Source organism: Podarcis gaigeae (genome assembly GCF_964106915.1).
Source record: "Podarcis gaigeae genome assembly, chromosome: 3".
Classification (NCBI taxonomy): domain Eukaryota; kingdom Metazoa; phylum Chordata; class Lepidosauria; order Squamata; family Lacertidae; genus Podarcis; species Podarcis gaigeae.
In genome coordinates, this window is record NC_139680.1 from 50,142,136 (window position 1) to 50,160,391 (window position 18,256).

Here is an 18,256-nt window from a genome sequence, read left to right on the forward strand (position 1 = left end):
AGAAGCTATTTAGAAGCTGTCTGCAACCATTAATCAAATGCATCAATGTTGTGCATCTGCAACATTAGGAGCAGGAAGGCTGTGATCCTAACTCCACCAACTGGGAGTAAGCTCTATTGAATTCAATAGAACTTACTTCAGAGTTAAGACGGCGAAGACTGCACTGTAAAGCACCAACATAAACAACTTAAGACAGTGGTGTGCAGTAAGATTTCCTCTCCTAAAACTGGAACTTCTCACTCTTTCCTCCCTCCTGTAACTTGCACTCTCCAAGTCTGTTCAACCCTGCTGCTGCAAGAGTGTGATACAGCCCAGTATTCTTGCTGTTCATAGTCTTCCAAGGGCCAGTTATGCAATTCACACCACCAACCTATGTCACATTTCATCATTCTGAACTGCAATCTGAGAAAAACGAAATGTTAACAGATCTATAGACACACATATATACAAAACAAGAATAAAGAGAGCATCAGCAACACTGTCCTTTATCTTTATTACATGATGGATAGAAGTGCATCCTCTGTGCAACGGTGAAAACAATCTAAAGGAAACATTCTAGACAGACACATGATTGCGCAGCTTGTGGCCAACGGCTGAAGCGCAAGGTGCACCACCTGCAAAGCAAGTTCCGGCAACGGCACAAATTGCAACATTCTCCTAAAACCAGAGGGCGCCGGGAAGTTTTACCCCATCGGTTGTATAACCTCTTTCCCCATCACATTTTTGAAAATTTTGTCCCTAAAGCCCATTTGCATATACTATTCAAAATGGCATAAATTATACATGCTGGCTTATTTAATGACCCTTTCAACCTCCAAATGTGCAATGTAGTCTGTTCCTAATATTTGGAAAATTAGGCTGGCTGCAGCTATGCTAAACAGTATACACCACTGAGCAATGTGAAGTGTTTCCACAGCACACAAACACACACAGGCTTTTCAAGCATTGTGTGACAAAGCGAAGAAAACCCCGACACCAGCATGGCATGGCAGAGGTGGAAACAAGCAGCAATACCAGATGGCATGCCAAGTCCCCAGAAAGTGCCTAACTCTGGAACACCATGCTTGGCAGAACGACGTGTATTTCTTCTTCCAATTGCCACTTTTAATTTACAAGCAGCAACGTTGTTCAACAGCTGCTTCCACATACAGAATTTTAAGTAGCTAAATAAGATTTTAGACAGATTTTGATGCAACGCTAGGCTGTGCTTATATGTCATGTGAAAAAGCCCCTGGTTCATGAACTACTACTTGCATGTCCACGAGCTTGGCCCAAAGGAAAAGACCAAAATCATTCACTTTACTTTTTAACCACAGTATAGCGCTACATCTGAACCAGACACACTGTAATTATTCTTAATCGTGGTTTATGTCAACTTCAAACCATGGTTTATGAAGCTGGCTTGTTTCAAATAAACTAGCATTAAGATAAGCCAAAGTTTAGGATTCACACACAAAATTAAATAGTGGTTCATTGAAAGTGGAACCAAAACTTCCAATCTTCTCCTTGCAGATGTGCAAGAAAAGGGGAGAGTGAGAAACTCACAAGTCCAAGTACTGTGGTACCTCTGGTTGCGGACACCATCCGTTCTGGGGTGCCGTTCACACCCTGAAAAGTCCGCAACCAGAGTGGTGCTTCTGCACATGCGTGAACTGCAAGAGAGCACTTCTGCGCATATGCAAACTGCACAGAATGCTTCTGCGCATGTGGTGAAACCCAGAAGTAAACACTTCCGTCTCTGCCGCGTTCTTAACCCAAAAATATGCAACATGAAGCATTTGCAAGAAGAGGTATGACTGTAATGTAATTTGGTGTTATGTCTGACCAAGGCCATAGACTAGGCATAGGCAAACTAGGACCTCCAGATGTTTTGGGACTACAGCTCCCATCATCCCTAGCTAACAGGACCAGTGGTCAGGGGTGATGGGAACTGTAGTCTCAAAACATCTGGAGGGCCGGGTTTGCCTATGCCTGCCATAGATTAAGTCCTATCTTATAAAGCAAATGTTTTATTGTGCTATATGGATGACCAAAGGCAGGCTTTTGGTTTAACCAAAGGCAGTTTAACCGATGACCGAAGGCAGGCATTTGGTTTGCCAATGAGTTGAAAGTCTGTCAGTTTGTTTGTAACACAATAATTACCATATTTTTTGCCCTATAGGATGCACTTTTTCCCCTCCAAAAATGAAGGGGAAATGTGTGTGCGTCCTATGGGGCGAATGCAGCCTTTCGCTGAAGCCTGGAGAGTGAGGGGGTGGGTGCGCACCGAACCCTCTCGCTCTCCAGGCTTCAGGAAGCTATCTGCTAGCCGTGGGAGACACAGCTCTCCCACGGCTAGCGGAGAGCTTGCCTGCACCCACAAGCTTGGGGCGCACTGAGCTCAGCACGCCCCAAGCTTGGGGCTTCGCGCAGCGCTCCGCTAGCCGTGGGAGAACGAAGTCGCGCGGCTCACCGACAGCAACCTGTTCTGGGGACTGGGGTCGGGGGAAGCTTGGGCTTCCCCAGCCCTGCACCTGGGGGGGGGAATAAATTTTTCCCCCTTTATTTCCCCCCCCCCAAAAAAAAAAAAAACTAGGTGCGTCCTATCGGCCGGTGCGTCCTATGGGGCGAAAAATACGGTACTCCACTAGGAATTCAGAATAAAGTTCATGGCACAATCTGGTAACTCAAACATCAACTCAAGCCCTGCACTAGTTTTCAAACATACCGTTTACCTTGAAGACTCAGGTATCAGAATTAAAAAGTTGGCGTGAACACTCAGGGAAACATTCTGTTTTTCAAAAATGAACTCTGCCTCAACCTCCAGACCTACTTTAAAAGAGAGAGAACTATTGCCCAGTACAGCCATAACAAACCACAATTCACTGTTGCATGTGGGACAACAATGGTTACTTTTCCCCAGTAAAGGACTAGGAAACTAAATGAAAAGAGGATGTTAAAACAGGTTCTAATTCAGAGCCAGTCAGAAACAGAAAATTATTCAGAATTCCTTGGCAGTATCTCTTTCTTTTCAGGAAAAGGTTGGCTAGGAATCCGGTAAAGATGCTTTAGATATATGCATCACCAGCCACATATCAGAAAACTAGACAGCTTCAATCTAGCTTGAGGATCCCATTAGACTAATGATTTCAGATGATGCTAAGGGATGAAGAAAAAAATAGCCATAAAATCCAGGAAGACAGATTCAAAACTTAGGACGTGTCCTTCTTAGAGTGTATTGTATTACTTAACATAGTACAATGGTGTATTGTATGGAAGAATGCCACATAAGACAGGGATGGTTGCAAATACAGCTTCCCTCATTTTGGGACTTTTGCAATAATGCATTGGGTCGAATGAAAACTGTCTGCCCAGTTCTGCTATCAGTTCTTTTATCAACTTGTATCATGAAGGAAACACTTATTATTTTAGGTGTTCTGTGTCCTAACAGATATTCTATTAGAATATCAGATTAATTAACTTTCAAAATGTGTGCACAAATGACATGAAGATCAAAATACGTGTTATTGGCTTTAGGATCAGCCATTGCTGACATCTGTAAACAGCTACTTTAGATACTGACATAAACTAATACTTGTTGCAGCACCTTAACAAAAAAAAAATCAGCTGAGCAAAGAGGCTTCTGAAGTGTAAGATGTTACAAAATGATTCCCTACTTATTTCTGCCTATTTATTAATAGAACCAAGTAACAAAGTTTGTTTTTTGGCTGGTTAGTCTTTTAAACCTCCATGACTTCACAACCTCTGTAACAAGGGGTGCAACAAGGAATGCTCAGTGTCTATGAGATACTATTATTTGCTGGCTGGTTTGCTGCAAAGGTCAGGAGCAGGTTTCTCCTCCTATCTAGCTTCAGAAAAACTCACAGCCTCTCAAACTTTCCAACAATGTTTGCATCCTTGTTCATAATGACATATGTTCTAAATACTGAGAAGCAGCAAACATTCCCCAATAGTCTTCTAGGAGCCTGGAAATTAAAACTACAAAGTCGAATGGGGTGTGGAGTACAGTGTACTAACTACCAAGTTCTCAAGTGAAGATTCGTTTTAGGCTAAAAGCTACACCGAAACAGAGCTTGATACAAACCTATTTATTCTGAAGCACTCACTGAAATGATAGGGATCGTTACTTCACATCTTTATCACACTACAAGCTACTACAACTTCCTCCCAAGGCAGCTTCACAGTGCACAGGCAAAGAAGCCATGTAATGAAGATTGCTTGGCCCTTATCTCTCTCATGCTCACAATCAGGAAGAAAAAAGTCTTCCCTTTCAACATGAAAGCTCCTAACCCACTTAAACAGAGCAGTCTGTGATATCTTCCCCAGACAGATCAAGCACTGAATATAGGACTCGGATCTGGAGTATATAGTCAGTGAGTGCATCCAGCGAAGTCAACGAGGGCTGCCTGCTCCACGTTTACGTAAGCCTTAGGCTTTCATTCCACGCGTTAATATTGGCTTCCTTTCACACGTGACACCCCAAACGCACCTGATGTGCATTTGCAGGTCCTGCAACATGAAAACCTGCAAGCCAAAAACACCTACACTGATATGTTCCTTTTTAAAATAAATAAATACCCCACTCTTCTTCTAGGATTCCTCTGCCCACTTCCAGAGGCTCGACCCAAACAGCTGGAGGAAAAGAGAGCCTCGACTGGCAGCCCTTTCAGGAGGGTGGCAGCGTCTTCCCAGCAGCTCAGCTGAAGGAGCTCGGGGAGGGAGAGTGCGAAGCCCCTCGAGGGGACGCTGCGGGGCGGGAGGCGGGCTTCCCGGGACCCGCCAGAGGAGAGGGACGGGGCTCGCCACCCACACGCGGCGGCGCCAGGCCCACCGCGGCCGGAGGAGCTGGAGCGGCTTCGCCCTCGCCTACTACTCACCCGAGTGCTGGTCCCGAGGCCACAGGTAGTAGGTGGCGGGGATGACGATGAGGGCCACGAAGCTGGTGAGGAAGTAGAAGAAGGTGTTGCCGCTGTCATCGTACTGGAACTGCTGCCCCGCCATGGCCGCTCACACGCCCCGCCCCCCTCGGCTCTCCTCTCCCGGCGCTCGCTGCTCGCCTCCAGCCAGCGCCAGGCGAAGCAGCGGCCGCTCCGGGGATCCCGCGAGAACAGGAGCAGCGCCCGCCTGCCTGCCCCACCCACTGGCCTCTGGAGCGCGTCCGCCCGCTTCGCCCCCCCGCCCCCCCACCACCTCTTCCTCTCGCTCTCCCACTTCGGCCCCCAGCAGCGCCAGCGCTAGCAGAGGAGGGAGACGTGTCGCTGCGCAGGCGCCATCGCCACCATTGTGACGTCGGGCACGCGCTTCCGGTTCCTGGGCCCCGGTCGCCCCGGATTGGCTGAGCGGGGAGTCTCCCCCCCCCCCCAGCGGGTTGCGGGAAGGAGGAGAGAGGAAGCCTGAACTACCAGAAGCATTCGGGTGGAGGGGGTGGCACTCGAAGGAGGGAGCGGGTGTTCGAACGTTTTTCTTTTGTTTTTCAGTCTTTTTCCCCCTCTTTGCTACGACTTATTTGCAACGGATGTGTGATCTTGGTTTGTGTGTTTTGTTGTTCCTGCGGCTTCTAAACCGCCTTGGGGGCAATACTATAGGAAGGCGGCATACAAATTAAAAATGAAATGGGGCGGGTGGGAATGCAATGAGGGTCTCTTTCAAGTCTGCGCTTGCAGCTGGCGAACTTTGCCTCCTTCTATCGCTCTTTGACTCCAGAGAACTCTTATTAGGAACTTTTTAAAAAATGGAAGAGACGTTTCTGATCATACTTATCCGTTCAGAAAGCATATAAAAAATGCAACAGTGTATTTTGAATTATTTTAGTGGACCAGATGATAACAGCTGTATCTCCTGGTTTTTCCCCAATCTAGCCCCTTTTACGATGTGTGTGGGTTTGTCACGATAGCTTCTAAACACCCCTTTCCCCCCAGTAATGGCTATTCTATTCTACTGCTTGCAGCCTTCATCGGTGGGCAAACTTTGATAGAAGGTATCTGCCCCTAATTAGTACTCCCCACCTTCCATTACATTTTTGAGCAAGCACACATGTATTTTTGAACCTGTACAAAAGGAAAAAAGGGTCATGGGTGATGCTGTGGGTTAAACCACAGAGCCTAGGACTTGCCAATCAGAAGGTCGGCGGTTTGAATCCCCGTGACGGGGTGAGCTCCCGTTGCTCGGTCCCTGCTCCTGCCAACCTAGCAGTTCGAAAGCATGTCAAAGTGCAAGTAGATAAATAGGTACCGCTCCGGTGGGAAGGTAAACGGCATTTCCGTGCGCTGCTTTGGTTTGCTAGAAGCGGCTTAGTCATGCTGGCCACATAATCCGGAAGCTGTACACTGGCTCCCTCGGCCAATAAAGCGAGATGAGCGCCGCAACCCCAGATTCAGTCACGAATGAGCCTAATGGTCAGGGGTCCCTTTACAAAAGCAAAAAAAGTGTGCACCTACAGTACATCAAGATTTGCTTGGGACCCCGCTGCAGCACTTCTGAAACAAGAAAACCTCAGTCCAGTGTGCTTCCAATTCTGCTCAGCAGCCAAATCTTATTTCAGTAGGGAAAGTACAATTCAATATAATGGGGGGAAATTGAAAACATCCGTAACTTTCACAGGTCTAGATGAAATTTGCAGGCATATTAGCCTTTCTCTCAATGCCTAACCAGATGCCCATGGGAAACCTGCAAGCAGGACCTGGGTACAAAAGCATTTTCCCTATTTGTGATTTCCAGTATTCAGAGGCATACTCCTGCTCTCCATGGAAGGAGAGCATAGCAATGGAGGCTAGTAGCCATTGGTAGCCTTATATACTCCATGAATTTGTCCAATCCTCTTTTGAAGCCATCCAAGCTGGGGGCCACCACTGCCTGCTGTGGGAGCAAGTTCCATCCTGGCCACTGTGAGAACAGGATGCTGGACTAGATGGGACACTGGCCTGTTCAGCAGACTCTTCTTATGTTCTTTCCAACCCAAGGTTTCATTTCTAATCGGTAACCACCAATTTAGACCCTAATAGCATATATGTAATATTAGCTTTGTGATTGTACAGTGGTACCTCGGGTTAAGTACTTAATTCGTTCTGGAGGTCCATTCTTAACCTGAAACCGTTCTTAACCTGAAGCACCACTTTAGCTAATGGGGCCTCCTGCTGCTGCCGCGCCGCCGGAGCCTGATTTCTGTTCTTATCCTGAAGAACTATTTCTGGGTTAGCGGAGTCTGTAACCTGAAGCGTATGTAACCTGAGGTACCACTGTATATATTTTTAAGTATGGCTCCCTTGAGAGTGGGAGGGAGATGATTTAGTACTGATCCTTAAAAGGAACTGAGGTGATACTAGTGTTTCTTCATCTGTTTGTTGGGGAGTTCACACTGCTTCCAAGTTGCAATGCAGCAAGCTTCCTTGGCTGTTTGACCTCTTTGACAACAGATGGAAACAGAATATAGAGCTGGATTTTTTTAAAGCATTTATTTGTCCTTGTATACTTTAATATAGCTACAACAGCATTTACAGTGTTAAAAGTGTGGGAGGAAAATAATGAGATCTGTAACCCACGTGCAGGTAATTAACAAAAGAATATAATGTATCATCCACTGCTCCCCCTCCCCCGGAAACCTGCTGTTTACCACTTAATTGGAACAACATTAAACAGTTTTTCTGCAGATTGACATTTGTTCTGATTCAGCGGTAAACAGTAGGTTTTCCCAGGGGAAATGGTGGGACAAACAAAAAACTTGGACTTGTGCCTAGAAAGCATGGGACAAGCGCAAGTGTGGACAAGCCCTAACAGCAAAAGAGGGGTAAGCACAAAGAATCAACAAAAAACAGAAGGCTGATATCAAAACCAGAACACCAAATAGTACTCATCTATTGTCTGTATACTGCCCAACACACTTCAATAACAACCTTCATTAAGGACAAATTCCATATTGTGCAGTGCAATCCCGTGCATTTTTACTGTGTGGAGTGACCAAGTATGTTAGGCATTGCAGCTTTTTCTGGTATCTCAGTGGAACAGACTACAGATTAAGACGTGTGAAACACCTGTAGTAAGTCAGCTACAGTCCTCAACATTATAATGTGCTGCAAGCATAAAGAATGTTACTGAACCACATGGGGCAATTTGAGTGTTACAATAGTGAGTGCATTTGACTATCAAATAAAGCTCACTCCAGTCTTATGGCTACTTATTGTGTTCATGGGAAAGGTGAAATTTGAACCTGGTACTTTTCTTATTCTTGTCTCTTAGCTACTATGTACAATCACTCCTATGAACAATCACTCCTATGTACAATCACTCCCAGCTGGCATGGTCAGGAATGGCAGGAGTTGTAGTGCAACCACTTATGGAGGACCCCTGGTTCCCCAGCCATGGTCTGTATTCAAAAAATTAAATATCAAACCAACTGGGGGTGTTTCTATAGCTAGCATTGTTTAATATTTCTGAACTGGAATTTAACAACGCGGTGAATTTGGCCAGGGATCTGCAGAAAAGTAAATTGCATCTTGTTGGACATTTGAGAGGCCTAGCTGGTGACATTTGCTTACAGGCATTGGAAAGCAAAGCTGCCAACAGAACAATGAAAGGTGAGCAAGCAAAGTGTTTTGATAAACAGATGAGATTCACCACCAAATGTAGCACAAAGGGATTATCTAACCACAAAGACATTTACAAAGGATCATATAAAATGAGTATCTGTATTTGCCAACTTCCCGTTGTGCAGAAGTCAAAAGGAAAAGATGGAAAACAGGAGGCCAGATTGTCAGGACTACCAAATCCAGGTCAAACCTGTATAGCTTACAGCAAAATCTGGAGCTAGAAGAACAGGTAGGAACAGGAAGCATAGACTGAAACAAGCAAAGCTCAAGCCAGGCTGCATAGCAATTGTTTTACACAGATAATTTTATTCCTCCTTTTAAGGGTGTTGTTTAAACAGGAATATTCATTCAAGAATACCATAGCATAACATCACAACAATGAGCCTAGACACCCTCCAGGTTCCTGTGTTTCTCCACCTCCCACTCTTTATCTCCTGTGGCCACAAGGAGGAGTCCATAAATACTCACTTCCATTTCCAATTAACCGCAAAATGCCATGTCATCCAGAGCTGGTCAAACTGGCTAATTTAACCATTGTTAGTGGAAACAAGCCAGTTTCTAACAATAGATTATGAAGTTGGTTGGTTTTCACTAACCATTGTGAATATTAACTCCAATTTAGGGATCAGGTGACTTGCTAAACTGCTGTCAATTTAAAATTCCCTCCGTTACAGCCATACTGGGGGAGGAAGAGGAGAGTGTACAAGCTCAACAAGGGGGTAGGCTCATTTTTGCAATGATAAAGGTGAGTCTTCTGTCTGGTTTAGTCTTCTGTCCAAACAATGTCCTTGAAAGGGAACTTCTGTGAACAATCAGAATAGGTTTTCAGAACCAAAGCTGGAGCAGGAGGTCTTCCATGGACAAAAGGTACGTTATTGTAGTCCTGATTTCATAATGCATCACTGTCACCTTGCTAAAGTAATATATGGTGAGGTAAAAAGGAAGAAAGCATGCTGCCTCCCAGGGCTGTCAACTCTTAGCTTTCTTTAAAATAGAATAAAAAGTTCAATCAGAAAATTGTGAAGAAAGTAAAGAGCACAAAATGTGGAAGCAGCTCCAAGACTTCAATACTTGGCAGCCTGCAACATTGCTAAGGATGTTTATTCACTGTTTCTAAGCAATCAGAAATGTTGACCACTCAGGAGGAGGCCCTCCCAGAACAGCAGAAAGAGGACAAGCTAGATGGAAGAGGATACTGGGGTGAGTTTGTTTAAGCGTTTTGCCCCTATATGCATTATTTCATTCACTCAACAAGTGTGCTGCCTTTACAAAATGAAACACAGTTGGCTGGCTTTAGTATGTTTTATTGAAAAGTAATTCCTTGAAATAAATGAGACTTCATCCGTGCTTAGAAAAAACGATGCTATTGCACACCTGCACACTCAGGTTTTCCATGTCTCCCACCCAACCACTACTAGGCTGTTCATCATCACTGGGCTGTTATTTTAATACTGTGTAGTTGCCATAAACAAAAGTATAAAATCCAAAATGAATCATTAAATGCCTTATACCCGCAGCAAATTAGAATTCCTATAGACTAGAACAGATAGCTTTTTTTGTTTATTAAGGTTAGCAAAACATATTGTGTGCATGTTTTGCTGAGAGTTGTGGCATTGTACATGAATGTTATTTGTTGTTGTATATTTGTAGCTTGATATTTCTCCCATGAACTCAAGGCTGTGTGCATTGTCCTCCTCTTCCCACTTTTATCTTGACAGCAGCCATGTGAAAATTCAGAAACCAAAGTTCATAAAACTCTTTGAATCTGCACCTGTGCTTGCTGAGGAGGCTTGCTAACAAAATAGGGGAAGGAACTCCCTGATATTGCTTGCTGGAAAGGAATAAGGTTTGGAAGAGGTGCTCCTCCATCACCTCTGTTGGTAGGGAAGCCTATACCTCTACAGAGGTCCCTGCTGCACCCACAAGAACGTTTAGGGCCCCAAATGGGATGTTCTGCTAAAAATCAAAGAGAAATCACACCAACCACAATGTTGTGCCCTTCTCAGCACAAACAAACAGGGCTTGAGATATGGCAGTAGATTCTGGATGTTCACCAACTTGGGATTCTTCTCTTAGTCGTCTTCTAATAAAAACCAGAGAGTGAGTGTGAAAAGGATAGACAGGTGGCATGAATAATAGTCCAAGGGGAAAATGTGGGTTATCTATGAAAAGACATTCCGTATCATTTAATTTGCTCCACTGAAATTGACAATTGATTTGCCTGACCTTTTTCCCCCAATTTCTCCAAAGTACAGAGAGAGTGAGAGAGAGGAGGAAATTGGCATCAATGAAATTGACAAGACTTTTCCTTGACCTTGTCACCTTCCCAGCAGGAGGGGATGACGGAAATGGCAGTGGGGCATGCAGTGCAGAAGAAAAGCGAGTGAGGCATTGTTCAAGCTGTCTCCAACCACAGCATGATGGAATTGCATCCATGGCCGCTGAGGCAGTATCCGAGGTGGGTAAGTCATGAATGCTTTCTCCCACATAGCTAGAGGGGTGGTTGTAGCAGTGAAAGCAAGAAGAACTCATGAGCTGCAATTACCTGAAGTGGAGGAAGAACATTTGAGCGCTCATTGAAGTGAATGAAAATCTGTGTGTAACTTCTACCTAAGTCGGCTGCTTTGGTTTCAGGGCCCTCACTAAACAACAGCTTCAAAGCTGCTAGAAGTTGTGCAGAGTTCTCCAGAATTGCATGTGATCAGCAGATGGCACTCTAACTACACTAAACCTAAAGCTTCCTTTGTCGTAGCTGTTGTCAGCTAGGTGAAATTGCATGTTGCCTAAGTATGGTGCATCTAGGTTGTACAGGGAAGAATATTATCCTTTCCAATAGATTTAGGAGAAGAGCAAACGGTTCCACCTAGACAGGTTTGGATGACACACGCTTCATAATAATAATAATAATAATAATAAATTATTTATATCCCACTCAACCCATCTGGCTGGGTTTACCCAGCCACTCTGGGCGGCGTCCAACAAAATATTAAAATACAATAGTATAGAAAGAAAAGACAGAGTAGCTCTTTGTGAGCCCTCTAGATACACCTGTAACTAGTTGAAACAGATACAGATAGGTAGCCGTGTTAGTCTGCCATAGTCAAAACAAAACAAATTCCTTCCAGTAGCACCTTAAAGACCAACTAAGTTAGTTCTTGGTATGAGCTTTCGTGTGCATGCACACTTCTTCAGATACCAGGTATCTGGTATCAGAAGAAGTGTGCATGCACACGAAGGTATCTGAAGAAGTGTGCATGCACACGAAAGCTCATACCAAGAACTAACTTAGTTGGTCTTTAAGGTGCTACTGGAAGGAATTTTTTTTAGGTGAAACAGAGTCAATGGAAACACCACTCTTTTTGGCATAGGTGAGCAGTTTTTTTTTCATCCCTGATAAAACAATTTGTAAAATCAGCTTTCATGCATATACCCTTAAACAGTGCTTTTTTTCTTTTAAAAAATTGTTTAGGGGTACTCTTATTTTGACTCAAGAAAATCACCATTTTATAGTTCAAATCGGGGAAAATACAGTAAATGGACAAAAGTACAAAGATTCACAAAATGTTTCGGGGTATCCGTACCTTTATCTTACCTTATCCCATTTCCAAAACCCAGTAACAAGCAGATCTGTTTAACTTTGCCATATGTACATGATCTCATATGAGGGCCAATCTATGCAGTAAGAAAACTCATGTGAGAAAGCTTTCCTAGGACTTTACCCCTTCAGGCTGCTGAGTGTTGGTGGGTGCATTTTAATGCTACTAGATTGGGGGCTTTAGAAAATATAAAACTAGCCTATCTTGGAGAAAACAAGAATGAACCCTTGAGATGCTAGATGCCTATGGAGAGCAGAAGTGGAGAACATTTACTGGCCGATGGCTCAAATCCTTATCCCCACACCCCAGTAGACCAAATTTGACAAGTAGGTGGGAAAGCACAGCACAGGGCTCTTTGATAACCCTTTTGCAAACAGCTCCACACACCTGAACCTCCATGCCTGTTCCCAAGCAGGGGAACTGGGGCATATAGCCAAAGTGAGCTGGATTTGACCAGCACTCAGCTGGTGAGTAGAGGTTAAATTCTGCTGCTTTGGCTGCACGTACCACATGCTACTCTCAACTGCTAATGGTGAGTCACACCACCCTCAAGAAACTATGGAAGAATTTATCTTCCCCTGTGAGAAAGTTAGTGAAATTCTGCCTGCCCCCCCAATTTGTCTACCCACAAATAAGGTAGAGTTTTTAGAGGCCACTTAACTACCACAGAGCCTAGGACTTGTTGATCAGAAGGTCAGCAGTTCGAATCCCCTGCTCCTGCCAACCTAGCAGTTCGAAAGCACATCAAAGTGCAAGTAGATAAATAGGTACCGCTCCGGCGGGAAGGTAAATGGCGTTTCCATGCGGTGCTCTGGTTTGCCTGAAGTGGCTTAGTCATGCTGGCCACATGACCTGGAAGCTGTACGCCGGCTCCCTTGGCCAGTAAAGCGAGATGAGCGCCGCAACTCCAGAGCCAGTCACGACTGGACCTAATGGTCAGCTTTCTAAGATTCAGTTGTTTTGAGTTGGTCAGTTTGTTGGCCTGACCGCTTTCATTGGCTTCAACAACTTCCACAGTGAAATGGGAAGATAAGGTCTTCTTCTTCTTTCTTCTTCTTTGGTGATCACTCGTAGCCAAGTAAGATTGTCTTCCATAAACACAGTTTTAACAATGTGCGGCTTTCTCCTGATTGAAGTGCAGAGTGTTTGATGACCGGGACATTCACAGGGAAACCAAAATGCTTGTTTACAAAGCTATTGTACTACCAACCTTACTATATGCTTGTGAAACATGGACCACTTATAAATGCCATCTCCAACTCCTCAAAGATAAGGTATATCAGTTTGTATCCAAAGAAGTTGCCCCATACTCATGCAAGGATTGCCACTTATGCAGCAGAATGTCCACTCCTTGTTTGCCTGCACACACACATCCCAAATCTGTCCTTGAAGTTACTCCAACCATCTGGAGCAGATTCGGAGGAGGTAGAGTCCAGGAAGAGGAAGAGCAAGAGTCCTTGCGCAAATGGAAGAGCTTTGTCAGATAACAACACATTGGTTTTCTTAAGTAAGCTCATCTTCCCCTGGTATTGGTTCAGCAAGCCTGGAGCTTTGTAGATACCTCCAGGAACTTACAATGCATTTCTGCTTCATATTGTTCCACCATCCAAGAGATGTCTCTCTCTACCTTTGTGAGACTTATTCAAGAAGAGGGAGGGGGAAGGTTATGCACTTTGAGAAGTGTGGGATTTACTGCTGTGTTTCAAAGGAATTAGAACAGAGCAGCAATATTGTAAACAAGCACAATGAAAGCTGGAGAGGTCACTGCTGCATCTTTGGAAATTAACGAGGTTGTGATTAATTCTAGCAACTGGGGCCCTAGGAATTATGAGGACAGGCACAACAAAGATGCAGTAAGTAGATTATCTGAAAAGCCTTTTTTTCTCAGTTCCCCTTGTTTGTTTAAATTAGAAATTTTAAGCTAGCCTCTTAAACGTGGCCTAGCCTTTTATTATTATTTGGGGGCAGGGGAGGGTAAAGAAGTATATTTCAAAATGGAGTGATGCTGCAAGCCAAACAATGGGCATTCAGAAGCCTTTTACAGTGTGGATTTTGAAATTTGACCTTTTACATTGGAGAAGACAGAAGAGAATGGTTCACTAGCATATCCCAATTGGTCAGATGTTTCCCAAGCTGATTCCAAGCTAGCAGCACAAATTATCTTGGCCCTCTTGATTTAACATTTTCCAAAAAAAGGTTCTTCTTTCTCATTCTTATCATTTGGAATCACTATTGTGATTTTAAATATTGTAATGGTATACTATTTGCATATTTGATTCTCAGGTTTTATAAATAAATAAATATCAAAGTTTACTTTCCCCTGTGAGATTTGTCATTTAATGTGGCTAATAATTCAGTCTTGAATCAAGGTAGACAAAAGACAACCAATTCCATTTCTAATAGGGGATCCAGAGTTGGGATATAAAGTCACATGATTTACCAGTATCTTTGTGTATGTTGTTATTATTCTTACTGCTATTTATATTGATCGGTAGGATTTTCCACATGTGCGAAGAATCAATAGCCTTTTCTACATCTTACTACTGCTCATTCTTCTGGGCTAGATGCCAATATTGCTTTCGCTAGCTAGGGAAGTAATTTTGGTAGGTGGGTGGCGGTTGAGGGCTGGTTACAGGAACAGCAGCTATGAAGTGGTAGAAGGGATTGTGACTCCTGCCTCGCACAACCTCTTTTTTTCGTTCTTCTCTGCATATAACCATTAACAGTAATTGGAGGGTGGGGGGGCGGACTAAAAATAAAACTCCTGCTGCAAAAGAGTGAACTTTGTGTGGGAAAGAGCAAGTGCTTTTTTGCAAAGCAGAAAAAAACATTAAAATTCATACTGGAGGAAAAGAGCAAACAAACTGATTCTCACAGACCTGGTCTTCTGTTCTCACATCACAACTATCCTTCTGCTACACAACATGCCACCACCCTCCCCCACTGGCTGTTCAAGATGGCTGAGTCATCCCATGTTATTCGTCCTGCACCTGGGATGGGCAAAAAGTAGATGGGGTCTGTTTGGTACACCGCCGCGTAATTCACAGTAGCTCAGCCAGGGTTTCTAAGTCCCAATAGCAGCAGGAAAAAGCCTTCATCCCACACACACCCCAAACAAAAATGGGAACACTAATTCAGATATGGATTCCTTTAAACTTGTATCGCAAAGCCTGTGTATGGTTTGTGGAGTATGGTCCATGCTTTTTTTCTGGGGGTACTCAGGGGTATGCAGTACCAGCACCTTTTTTTCCTAGAAGAAAAGCACTGATAGATACATCCGGTGCTTTTTTTCTGGGGTGACGCAAGGGGACGCATACCCCTAAACATTTTGTGAATCTTTGTACTTTTGTCCATTTACTATATTTTTCCCAGTTTGAACTATAAAACGGTGGTTTTCTTGAGTCAAAATGAGAGTACCCCTAAATATTTTTTTAGAAAAGTAACACAGGATACATCAGTTCCACTCCCTGAGCCACCAACATGCTGGCTTTATCAAACACTGAACCAGTAATTTGCACCTGGCTCTGGTTGGTGGACCTCAGGTTTGTAGTAATGACAATACCCCAAACAGATCCTGCAAGATCGAAGTGGAACCACACCTTCCCTCAGCTTAATGGGGAATGATGGGGTGGTGGGCAGGGATGGGGAAACCAAAAAGGTCATGGCATGTCAGGTGAAGGCATCCCCATCCAGTCTCATACCCCAAAAGTGACTATTTTGCGAGGTCTACTGTAGAAATACTGGTTTATGTCTAAGGTACCCTACCAATCAGGGACGCGGGTGGCGCTGTGGGTTAAACCACAGAGCCTAGGACTTGCCGATCAGAAGGTCGTCGGTTTGAATCCCCATGACGGGGTGAGCTCCCATTGCTCGGTCCCTGCTCCTGCCAACCTAGCAGTTCAAAAGCACGTCAAAGTGCAAGTAAATAGGTACAGCTCCGGCAGGAAGGTAAACGGCATTTCCGTGCGCTGCTCTGGTTCGCCAGAAGCGGCTTAGTCATGCTGGCCACATGACCCAGAAGCTGTACGCCGGCTCCCTCGCCCAATAAAGCGAGATGAGCACCGCAACCCCAGAGTCAGCCACAACTGGACCTAATGGTCAGGGGTCCCTTTACCTTTACCTTTACCCTACCAATCAGAGTGGAGTTCGGTTTCCCCAAACCCCTACATTAAGCAGTGCTGCTGCCCTGATAGTCAGCCCCACCCGCCAGCCTTTCTTGGGGATCAGTGTTTCCCTACTCAACTGCCCAGTATCTAAGCCCTGACCCTGCGTGCATCCAAAATCCTCTCATTTCCCAAATCAACTTGGCTATTCATCTCCTTCCAACTACACTAATCATACCCTGCCATCCACGTTTCCTTCTCTACTGGTCATACCACCCACCGTTCCATCCCCTTTCTGCAAACATGGCCACAGTGGAAGGTCCAAATTCTGCTCTGCTTCACCCCAAAAGACTTCAATCTGCCCTCCTAAACTTTCTGTACTCCTCCATGGCATTTCCACAGCTGCTTTATAGGGAAAGGCTGAGGTATGTGGCACCAACCATTATTCTGTAACCCTTTTTGCTTGGCTAACTGCCCTCACTTCCTAGTCCTGAAAATGGTGTAAATGGTGTGGGTTGAAGCAGGAAATCCACATGCTGCATCGCAGACCCTCCAAGTGCCCCTGTTTTCCAGGGACATCCCTGATTTAGAGAAGCCGTCCCGGTTTCTGATTTGATCCCGGAATGCCCTGCTTTTCCTTAGGATGTCCCTATATTCATTGGAGAGTACGGAGTTATCCGACCCCTGAGCCATCTGAAGGCAATCCTGTAAAGGGAAGTTTTTTAATGTTTAATGTTTTATATATGGCTGCCCAGAGTGGCTTGGGCAACCCAGTAAGATGTGTGGGGTATAAATAGTAAAAGTATCATTATGGCAAAGGATGTCCCTATTTTCATTGGATAAATGTTTGGAGGGTATGGCATTGGGGACTCCAAGGCGCTTGATAAGTCTCCTGGGCCTTCCATTTAACAGCCCTGAAGCCTATTAACTCTTAAATACTAAGTGAATCCAGCCAGCAGATGGCAGCAGGACACATTACAGTTGTTTTTAAAGAAATTGGTAGCTTCAGAACAACCTTTGCAGCAGGGGACACTTCACAAATTAATTTCTCTCTTGCATAATGATGTTGATGATGTTGTTATATCTTGTTCTGTATTTTTAAGGGGGGGCAGCTTTTGCAAAATGTGCTGAATCTGAAGAAATAAAAACAAAGCAACTTTAAAGCACAGCTTAGCACCATTCCCAGTGTTTGGGAGTGGGGCAGGAAACATCTAAGCGCAGGACTTACCTCTTCATTCATTTAGGCTGAGAGAGAGAGCGCGATTTGCCCAGGAACACCCAATGAGTTTCTTGGCTGATAGGGGATTCGAACCCTGGGCTTCCAGGCCCTTGTCCAATAAACTGCTTGCACCTCCCATCATCCCTGATCATTGTTTTTTAAATGTTATGTATGGTGCCTAGCAATATTAGAAATAAAGGAATGAGGAAAGGAGCCAGCAAGAAGAAAAGATACAGCAGTGTCGCTTGTATAGAGTATGAGAAAACCTGAAACTCAGAATGAACAGAACCACATAAAAATGGGGATTTGTTTTTTTAAAAAAGAAACTTTTTAGCACAGAGAAAATCAGTGCTATTTTAGAAAATACTCTAAAACCTGAAAAAAAATACAATGCACGTACTTTTGTAAACCTAGAAAATCTTTAATTTTTTTTTTTAAAGAGGAACTCACCTTGAAAGCCTCTGGTTCTCTTATAGTGGCAATGGTGCCCACCTGAAAGGTGCTGGAACATGAGTTTCAGCGAGTTCCAGGTGAAAAAAGCCCTGGAGATAGTTTATTGAAATATACTCAGAGCTGTGATGCAGTTCTCCAACCAGAAAAACTACATTCCAAAATGTCTGTTAGGAAAAAGTGCTCACAAACACAAAATATACATTTTTGAGAAAATAATATGCAAATATGCATTTTATTGGAGGAAATTGGTTGCAAAAATGTGTATATTTGAAGAAATATGCACTAAATGCATATTTTCATGAT

The 18,256-nt window shown here is 44.1% G+C and overlaps 1 protein-coding gene and 1 long non-coding RNA gene across 4 annotated transcripts in view; one reads left to right on the plus strand and one right to left on the minus strand.

The window, feature by feature from the left end:
- SEC63 (SEC63 homolog, protein translocation regulator) overlaps nucleotides 1-5,307 on the minus strand; it is a 30,126-nt gene extending 24,819 nt beyond the window's left edge. Inside the window, exon 1 of the mRNA XM_083731196.1 lies at nucleotides 4,878-5,307. Coding sequence (XP_083587322.1) covers nucleotides 4,878-5,001 — 124 coding nt within the window. The 5' untranslated portion in view covers nucleotides 5,002-5,307. The remainder of the gene's footprint in view (nucleotides 1-4,877) is intronic.
- A 1,898-nt stretch (nucleotides 5,308-7,205) lies between these two features.
- LOC310841043 lies at nucleotides 7,206-18,057 on the plus strand. 3 transcript variants are annotated; one of them, XR_014562291.1, is made up of 4 exons: nucleotides 7,206-8,357; nucleotides 9,701-9,782; nucleotides 10,833-11,044; nucleotides 17,977-18,057. It is a non-coding gene; the product is annotated as an uncharacterized lncRNA (long non-coding RNA). The 3 variants fall into 3 exon arrangements; XR_014562289.1 differs by having other exon boundaries at nucleotides 7,206-9,782; XR_014562290.1 differs by having other exon boundaries at nucleotides 7,206-9,782; nucleotides 10,833-11,040.
- Nucleotides 18,058-18,256: the final 199 nt, after the last annotated feature.